Source organism: Antechinus flavipes, chromosome 1 (genome assembly GCF_016432865.1).
Source record: "Antechinus flavipes isolate AdamAnt ecotype Samford, QLD, Australia chromosome 1, AdamAnt_v2, whole genome shotgun sequence".
Classification (NCBI taxonomy): Eukaryota; Metazoa; Chordata; class Mammalia; order Dasyuromorphia; family Dasyuridae; genus Antechinus; species Antechinus flavipes.
In genome coordinates this window covers 154407791-154417772 of record NC_067398.1, presented here as the reverse complement: position 1 = coordinate 154417772, position 9982 = coordinate 154407791, and the positions used below count along the sequence as shown (strand labels likewise).

Sequence of the window (9982 nt, the reverse complement as noted above, 5' to 3'; positions counted from 1 at the left end):
AAATGGAAAATTCTTTATCTAGAAAGTCTTGATAGCCTTAACACTTTGATTATCTGCACCTTACTTCGTGAAAAATAAAGCTGATGGCTGCTATCTCCTCAATAATTCCTAATCCAGTAGTCATACTAAAATATACAAACTACCATAAATCTTTCCAAAAGGAGTGTCTGAAATGCAGCACATTACAGTATATAGTTCTTGACACAAATCTACGGAAATTGTTCCTCTTCCTTACAAATAAGGGGATCTTCATGCTTGCTCATTTCTTTGAGCATATTAATTTACCACATTTCTGATATTTCCTCAGTTGGATGAATTTGTATGTCCCTCTATTCTAGGTAAACAAGGAAATCATTAATTCATTCACTTGACATTTATTAAGCATCAAACAAGGCACTATGGAATATACAAAGTGCTCACATTTCTATAGCACTTTTGGGTTTACAAAGCATTTTCCTTACAACAACCCTTTGATGTACACAGTACCTTTACAGTTATCATTTTTATTTTACATATATGAAAACAGAATCAGAAATTAAGCATTTTAAGAGTTTCACATTTCCAAGACATAAGGAACTGATTCAAATTTATAAAAAGAGCCATTCTTCAACTGATCAAACAGTCAAATGATTTGAATAGGTTATATAAACATGTTTTGAAATCTAAAACATTACAGAAATACAAACTAAAACAGTGCCAAGATTTTACCACATATTCACAGAATGGCAAAGATGACAAGCCTATACTCAAAAGACTGAAGAGAAAAAAGTCCTATGTATATAAAAATATAGCAGTTCCTATTGCAGGGGGAAAATTCTAGAAATTGAGGGAATGCTCATTAACTGGGGAATGGATGAACAAATACAGTATGAGAATGGAATGCGACTGTGCCAAGAAATGAAACAGATGCTTTCAAAGACACATGGAAAAACTTGTATGAACTACAGATGAATGAAATGAGTAGAATCAAGAACTTAACATCAACATTATAAAAACAAGCAATTTTGAAGACTTGCACAAATTGATGAGGAATGAGAGCAGCTGATACAATAACAATCCTGTAAGAACAAATTTTGAAAGCTCTTAAGAACGCAACATGATCATTATACTTCGATTCCTGGGGATTGATAAAGCCGGTTATGTATCTCCCCAACAGTTGATGAATTTAGGGAACAGAACATATATATATATTTTTTTTAATAGGCAATGAGACTGTCACAAAAAGTCTCCCCCCGCGCCAACCCCCCCCCCAAATAAAAGGATATGGAAAAGGGCAAAAAACCCCAAATTTCTGTTAATCAAGGAAAAAAAGGTTAACATGGTTCATAGTTAATAAAGATCAGAGCCCAGGACTCTAAAACTAGGGTTTTCTGAATCTGGTACTTTCTATACCAAGATAATTAAGATAAAAGTTGATAATGACAGAAAACAGAAAGTGATCAGTAGGAATGACATTTAAATGCAAAATATACATAAATTACTTCACTAGACCCTCATAGCAAGCCTGTTGAGGTAGGTGCTATAGGTATCATCTCCATTTTGCTGATAAAGAAACCGTCTCAGAGACAAAACAGCATAGCTATCTTGAAAGCAGAATTTGAACTCAAATCTGACCAAGGGCAAATTCTCTGATCCTATACCACAAGCTATAGTGCCTCTCATAAAAAGTACTATGAGAATTCTACCAAGAAAGCTTTATGGAAAGAATGGTAGGCTTCTGACATTTAAGGATTAACAAATGGAAAAAAGCACAAATTAAGTCAGGAAAAGAGTACTTAAAACAGACACAGGTAATCAAGTTTAAGGATTTAGCAGTAAATCATGTACATCAACTTTGAGGAAATGAGAACTTACAGAAGGATTTTGAAGAAAGGGATGACAACTATGTGTTAGGAAGATTACTGTGGTAGTGCAGTTGCACAGGACAGCAGATAAACCAAGTAGAGTTAATATCTAAAATCAGATTAGTGAAAAGACTAACAGAATTCTAGTTGGTTGAATTCTAGTGGTGGCAGCAGCAGGGGTATTTTGAGAATTAGAATTCACAAAATTTAGATGGGGACCGGGTCAAATATCAGTGAGAAAAATGTTAAGGTTCTTATGCTTACTAGAAATAAGTAAAATCAGAAGGACCTGGTTTAAAGAAAAAAAGGTTTTGATTAGTTTCAAGTATAGGCTTGTATTTGGCAAGATCTCCAAGTGATATCAGCACGCTGTAATGAAGAAGGGTTGATAAATAATTGCTAATTAAAATCAGATGAGGAGAAAGAGGCTGACATAATTTGGGGTGAATGCTAACAAGGAACAAAAATAGAATCAGTGAAGACAGAGGTCAGAGAAGGCAGGACAACAACCAGAATTATGTGATGCTGTAAAAAACAGAAGTTTCAAAATGGGCTCTGATTTGATAATTTGTGGTATAAACCCAAAATAGTCCGAATATGGGTTGGAGAAAAAAAAAGAGCAAAAAATAAAGTACAATGGTAGACTCAAATATGAGGATACAAGGAGAAGGATTTGGAGATTGAAATGATAGAAACATTGAAATGATAGAAACATATACAAAGATCAAAGGCAAAAGTAGAAAATGAATTTTTCAAGGAAATCTGGAGTTAAGTAAAAATATAAAAGTGCTTTGGGCCTAATAAAGTTATTCTATAAGAACTAAACTACCTAAGAAATTCTGACAGGGAATCAGCTGAACACAAAACTGTTTAACAAGAAACTAGAAAATCTGCAATTTGTGCATGTAAAATCTTCACATACTTTTCATATAACAATGAAAAAACCTTTTTCTATTTCTTTGGGTGTGCAGTTTGGAGAGGCAAACCTCTTCTTTGCAGTCTTAATTACACCAACCCACTGACCTCCTTGTCTTTGATATGGCAAGCACAGCATTTATTTCACTTAGACTGAATACAAATTCCAGATCTATTCAACTTTTACCTGGATAAATCCAACCTGAACAAACAAAATCCCTAAGATATTTTTGAGAGGTGGACATTAAAAAAAGTTAACACATAAAAGTAAAAGGGACAAAAGAAAACTTTATTATGACAAATATTTGGGAGCTATAATATGTACAAAAAGGCACATGGTGCCAATTTTATTGCAGATTTCACTACAGTTCAAGATCAGATTACACTTTTGTTAGTGGCCTGGCTAGATCTTGAATCACTACAGAATTCAGCTGTGCAATAGTGCTGATCTTTGCATGCTTACTGCTGGCATATTTATTCTTGATAGCCTGAAAGAATTAAAAAAAATTGGCAGACATTATGGAAAACAAAAGACAACAAAATGCACCTGTCTACAAAAAACTATTCCCCCCCACATCCCTCCTTTTTACAAATCATTTACACTTCTGCCTTAATCCAGAAATTTCAGCATGGTCTCTACCCATTTCTACTTACCATGTGTTTTGTAAGCCCCCGGTTCACCAGAATCACATTTTTAGCCATGTGCTGCATAACAGGAAGAAGGGCTTCCTCCGTATAAGACATGTAGTGTTGGAGAGTTGGAGTCTATGAGTCAACAAATCAAATGAAAAAATAACTGTAAAGCATTTAGCACACTGCCTGACAGTAAGCATCATACAAATTTTAACTATTATTAACATTAAGAGATTCTTAAATGCTAAACTACACTTTGCATAAAATAAAAACTGCTACCTAAATTGATAAACAGTTAAATGTGTGTATGTGGATGTGTATGTCCAGCCAAATATGACTGCTACTTGTAATCAGATATCATTTTAGGGAAGAGGTACTGAATTGATGGATGTACAAATAAGAACTTACTTCAGAAAACTTGCTACTCAAATTCTATAAAGGATCCTCATTTCTTCAAGCCTCTCTCTCATTTGGTTTGGGGGTGAAATCAAAAGAAATAGTATCTTAGTATTTGCTTTATAAATCAGACTGGCCTTAGCAGATTTACAGGCTGAAAAGTCACAACAAAAATAAAAAGTACCAAGAAGTTCACTCAAGTATAATATGGAGTATAAAGGGGCTTACCCATTCACCATTATCAAGGACTTTCAATGCCAAGCAAAATGCACTTGCTGCAATCTGGGAAGGAGGGAAGTGGACCATATCATAGTCCACCATGGTGAGTTCCATTAGGTATTTGGCTAAGGTGTGCTGTTCAATGTCAACCTGTAATGAGAAATCATTTTTCTTCTTGGCAAAGAGTCCACTAAACTTTTATCTGGAAACCACTTAGTCTAAGACGAAAAATATTAAATTCCACTAACAAATCTTTAGACTTCCATCATCATATCCTATTACCTTTAGCCAGGCCCAATCAATATCAGGACAGGCTTCATACCCTATCTAATGTTCTAAATAGGTAGCTTCTTGCTGTCTGCCTTACCAGTACAATTTCTGGACTTCTTAAAACCATGTTCTGAAGGACTTTTTTTTTTTTTTTTGGGGGGGGGAAGGAGAGGGAATTCAGCTCACAGTCCAAATTATTCTTTATATAAGTTGTTCTGAATAGTAAGAAAGCGTCCTCTGTTATCTCACTGACCCTGACCCTCACTCACACAAGGCTTCATAGAAGATCCATAGTCACCTTTCTTGAGATCACGATGAAACTTCATCAGCACCCTTAAATGTTTAATCTCTTAAGATCTTGTACTGACATTCTCCTCTTTGACCACAATTTCCTATCCTTCTACATCTCCCAAATGTCTCACTCATTCCAAGTCTGGTTTCTGTCTTCATCTTGATCTCTGGATTTTTGCCAGTCCATAAGGCATCCCCACCCCCAACCTCATATTTAGCTAATTTAATCCATACCAGCAGGACACAGACCCTCAATCCTAAATTGTAACATGCTCCTGTAAGTCTCTATCACACCCCCTTCTTTCTCAAGAGCTACCAAGTGGAAACAAGATCATGTCCAGCCCATGGTTTGTTTCCTATCACATGGCTATAGAGGTATTTGGAATAGGTACAAGCTCCCAAAGTTAATACCAATTGTTGTCTTCCAGGAAAGCTTTCCTACTTTACAGGATCTGAGGTGATTGCTACCAAGAAAACCTTTTCCAGGCTCCAATTATGGCCCTACCTTTATAGTCTTATTACACTTATTACAATTCTTTCACGTAGGATTGTCAGCTTCAGATCCCTATGACCGTTCTTTATGTACAATAGGCACTTACTTGAGCAAAGTGTAAGAAATGTGAAATGTAAACGGCTAGTATGATTATGGTACTTAAGGCCCGCTTATTTTAGACTATAACTTCATCCATACCACCAGCCTAAATCAGATTTAACTCACCTCTCCAACCTTAGATGCTCGGCGTAGAAAGTGCAAGGGTAAAGGACGACCCAGACTAAAGTCTAAAGCTTTTAGAATCTTCATTTCCATCTGCCTAATCTGGTGCTTGCTGTAAGTGTGGTCAGTTACAAAGGCAAAGTCCCCAATTTCAGGTGGGTACATTTCTTCATACTTGCTGGCAATGAACATGGCAGTAACACCCACCAGCTGTAGCAGTTTCTTAGGCACACTATTATCCTGCAAAATTGATCCATGAACAAGTTAAGGCAATGAGAGTGGCAGCCAAAAAGATCCAATGCAAACAGACTTCTGTTCATAACAGATAGCTCCTTCAGGGACTTCCTTGGCAGGCAATACTTGAGAGGCACTCAAGAGAAACACCCTCTCCTTTCCCCGAAAAACTTGGAGCGTAACCAGAGGATGAACACTAATGAGAAAACACCATTGGCAACTTTTGACAGACACTTGCTTTTTTTATAAGTTTTCAGAAGGCTGTTTTTAGTCATCTGAAGAAATAGTAGACACTCCTAATCACTAATAACAAATTTTAGAGCTTTTCCCCTCTCCTATCCTCCAGTGTTGGGGAGTCTTGGATAGCTATTAGTTCTACCTTCCTGTTAAGTCACAGAGTGACTTAAGTTTTATAGGATCTGAAGAAGTCAGAGAAACTTCATAATCACAAATCAGGTGGAAAGGGAGAACTGTAAATTACTTTAAACCATAGAATTTTATATATTTGAGTAGCAGTGAGTAAAAAGAATACTGTACCTAGAATTAATTAGTTGTATAACCATGAGGAAGTTAATTTGCTTGATCTTCAAGCCTCAGTTCCTCATCAGAAAAATGGGAATAAGATCTACCTCTCCGGATTGTTATGGGATTCAAATAAGAATGTATCTGAGGGCTTTGCAATCTTTAACACCCTAATAAATGTCAGCTACATTGATAATTAGAGACAGTAGTACTTATATTGAACACTTTAGGAGAAGATTACTTATGCTCACCTGCATAAATCGGTCAATAATGGCCACAGTCATGTACATAGTCTCCTGAAGCAACCTAAATTTCATCTGTACTTGTACCAACCAGTCAATTAGAATGGCTCTCATGTTCCCAGTGACTTCTTGACCCACCAGATATTTTGGTCTGACTGCCTGCTCTTCCTGCATTAAAAAAAAAAAAGTATATATATATATATATATATCTTTTGGAATTATATTCCATGAAGCAAGAGTATCTTGAACACAGGAGACAACTGTATCCCGGAAGGTCAGTAATTGCTAATTGGCAAAAAGTTCTTATGTCCCAAAATATAAGATACATTATCTTTACATTAGTCACTCAAACTTATTAAGTTGCACTTTATTAAGGTTACTAAAAAAAAAAAAAAAGTTTCATCTCCAACTTGCATTCCCTCCAAGTCCCTAAAATAATAACAGGAAGTCTGTTTAGGAAGATTCTAAGAGTACTGACCTCAAGTTGTCTAAGATAGCAATAAATATCTTTCACATATTCACTACAAAGGTTTGGATCAGCATTATCCTCTGCATCAACATCTTTCACTGCAAGTAAGACATCGGAAAAAGCTTGGCACAGATATTCTTCTGCAGGTGCACATCCAGATGTTTCCATTGGGCTTGGGGATGGAGAATCCACCTGGTAACAGAAAGCTCTTGGAATCAATACTGTAGCAGTATACCAGACTGTTAACTGACTTTCTGATTATAGCTATCCATCCACTGAAGAAGTTATTGCTACATCGATATCTTTGTGTTTTTCTTTTGAAAACATTTTCAATGTGTATTCTATGGCAGAATCTCTGGGAGTAATAACGTATCAAATGTTGACTAGTTTTGTAAAAGCCACAAATTTGTCGATTCAAGATTTGCAGAATCTTGCAGAAGCAAATATAAAACATTTTCAGCTTTTCCCCTCATTGGCACAATGGGGATATATAATTATTGTGTCATGTAACCAACATCATCAAATGTAAACTTGCTATAACTAAATTCTTAGTTTAATGGGTAGATAAGTTTATGTTAGAAAGGTTGTTGATTTGAATGGAAAGCAGGAACTTAAGCTTTCTTTATCCTTCTTCCTCTCTGCACACGAGCAGGAAAAAGACAGTTCTAATTATGGAGGAGAGCCTAGATCCTGTTTCTATTGTTCAGGAATAGTTCACCTCACTACTACAAAAACATATAAAACACAATATGATTTGTTCAGTTGCAGTTGTGTTCCACTCTTTGAAACAACCCCATTTGGGGTTTTCTTGGTAAAGATAATGGAGGGGTTTGCTATTTCTTTCTCTGGTTCATTTTACAGATGAGGAAACTGAGGCAAAGGGACTAAGTGCCTTGTCCAGGTCGCCCAGCTAATTGTCTGAGATTGCATTTGAATTCAGATCTTCCTGACTCCAGGGCTCAGTGTACTACCTAGCTGCCCCTCAATATAAGATAACCAACAGAAATCCAGTGATTTTAAGAAAACATTATAACATTTTAATGATACTTGTCAAAAGATAATATGCAAACAGTGAACTTGGCCAGTTTTTCTCCGCCCCTTGTCAACACAATTCAATTGAACAGCACCCTTCAATTATAGATGAAATATGTGGGAAATCCATCAAAATAATAATACCTTTAGGAATCAGTTACCTTAATAGGCTCAGGAGATAGTTTTTCTTCCTTAACAGGTTCAGGCACAGGCATCTTTTCTACTGGTTTGGGAGCTTTTTTAGCAGCTACTTTCGGTATGGGAGCTTTTGTTTCCTGAAAAGAAAGGAAGAAAAATAAAGAAGGATTTTACAGTTAGAAGAGAAAGACTCATTCATGAGAAGTGAAGTAAGGGGAATTACCTTTTTCAGAGGTATTTTTGATGGAGGTGGCTGCTGTTGCTCACACACTTTATTGCCAATATCACCCAGGGCCATTCTTGGCCTAAGTCCAGGCTTGGAGGCAGCAGAGGGTACAGGCACTCTCTTGGCACCTGGAACATTATTGCCCTTCAGTTTATTCTCAGCGTTGATCTTCATGTTCTGCCAGACCCAAAAGTAATGACGTTAGGAGACAAAATGACTAAAGAGTTAAAAAAAAAAAAATCAAGTCTAACAATCTAGTGTGCAAGAGAACTTGTGTCAATGCAAGGCTTACAAAGGTATAATGCAAACCTGAAACAATAGACTCATAGAGTCCCAGGCAAGAAAAAAGGTATCCCCCCCTCCCCTTATTAGATTACAGCTAAATTAATCTAATCCCATCCTTTTTCCTCCCCCCCCCCCATTAATGCCCTTTCAGTTTAGAGAGAGGAGAAAAAGAGGGGACTTGTTTATGGTCCTACAGCTAGCTTAAGCAAGGAGGAGACCCCAGCCCTCCCCCTGGCCAGGCTAGAGACCCTTCAAGCTCCACTGAGGCTGGCTCCCCCATAGACACAAGGGAAATCACCAATTTGGTTGGGTGTGGTGTCTGGATCCCATTTTAAGTTTCCCATTAAAGGATTTTGTTAACCCACTACCCACTCTTTTCTCTCTTGGTTTTGCCTTTGGGAAAATGAGGTTTTAGAAGAGAAGTATCCACTTGTCTCTACTCCCCCCCACCCTAATTCCCTTTCCCTGGGCCCCTTAGGGCGTCCCCTCTCCCCTCCCCCAACCATGGTCTCACGCCACCCCCACCCCCCCTCCGCGTCTTCTCCTTCCCTATACCGATGAGCTTCCAGGTGTGCTCCCCAGCTCCCTCTCCAAAGCCAGGTGTTGGGGTAGGGGTGGCGGAACAAAGTGATGGGTTAGGAGCATTCGTTCCACCGCTGAGAGCAACTCACCCTAGTAACACGGAGCGCCATGACTTCCACCTTTCCAGGCGGCAGCTAAACAAAGAAACAAACACACACAGACAGGGACAGAGAAAGCACAGATAAATGGCAGTGCCCCCCCAGCCTCGCTCCCTGGGACTGCAGAGTAAGCAAGCGCAGCAACAGCCGTTCGTTCCAGCACGCAGTGACGAGCAGCAGCCCAGCCTGAGGTTTAAACCCCGCACAGCTCTGCACTCATTGGCTGGTTCGTCGCGTTCCTTCGTCCTCCATTGGCTGGCTGCGAGTTCCTCCGAGAATGCGTTTCCTTGGCGATCCCAGCAGGATGTTCGAAAGGAGGGCGGGACTACGGGCCGGCGAGAGGACGGCGTTACTCACGTGGCGCGGCCTGACACCGCACCCCCTCCCTCGCAGCTCCCAGACAATTGGCTCTCGCACTTAGGGATCCGAGACCTGACAAAGCGGTTTCCTTGGCCGGGAGAGTCCTTCCCTGGTCCCCCGGAGTTGCTTTCTGAAGAGACCCAGGAGATTGGAGGGATGAGGTTACTGTGAGGGGCGTGGCCAACGTTTAGGGGCCCAAGTCTCTATAAACGTTTATGAAGCGTTTGTTAGGCTCCGGCGCCGTGTTAAGTGCCCGCAGGGCGCTTACCCTCTAATGGGGGAAACTTGCAAACAGTCATTTCTCTTTCTCCACAAGTTAAATAATTTCTAAACCTTGCCCACTTCGAAGAGAGTGAGCTTCCCTGTGGAGTGAGGGCTTAACATATGTGCGTGGACATGTTAGGGTTACACCATATAGAGTTATACCACATATAAAAAACAATAAGTTATTAATATGGAATAGGTAATAAAATAGATGTGCGGACTTCCACACATTTCTATATGTAACACA

The 9982-nt window shown here is 38.8% G+C and overlaps 1 protein-coding gene across 1 annotated transcript; it reads right to left on the bottom strand.

Annotated features, from left to right (window-relative positions):
* Nucleotides 1-3027: 3027 nt before the first annotated feature.
* Nucleotides 3028-9224, bottom strand: CCNB1 (cyclin B1). The gene is made up of 9 exons (XM_051991649.1): nt 9103-9224; nt 8144-8323; nt 7944-8057; nt 6760-6942; nt 6291-6449; nt 5287-5523; nt 4017-4157; nt 3414-3524; nt 3028-3247 (listed from the first exon to the last, which is right to left on the bottom strand). Exons 1-9 carry the CDS (start codon nt 9121-9123, stop codon nt 3140-3142), a joined length of 1254 nt encoding a protein of 417 aa, XP_051847609.1. The 5' UTR covers nt 9124-9224; the 3' UTR covers nt 3028-3139.
* Nucleotides 9225-9982: the final 758 nt, after the last annotated feature.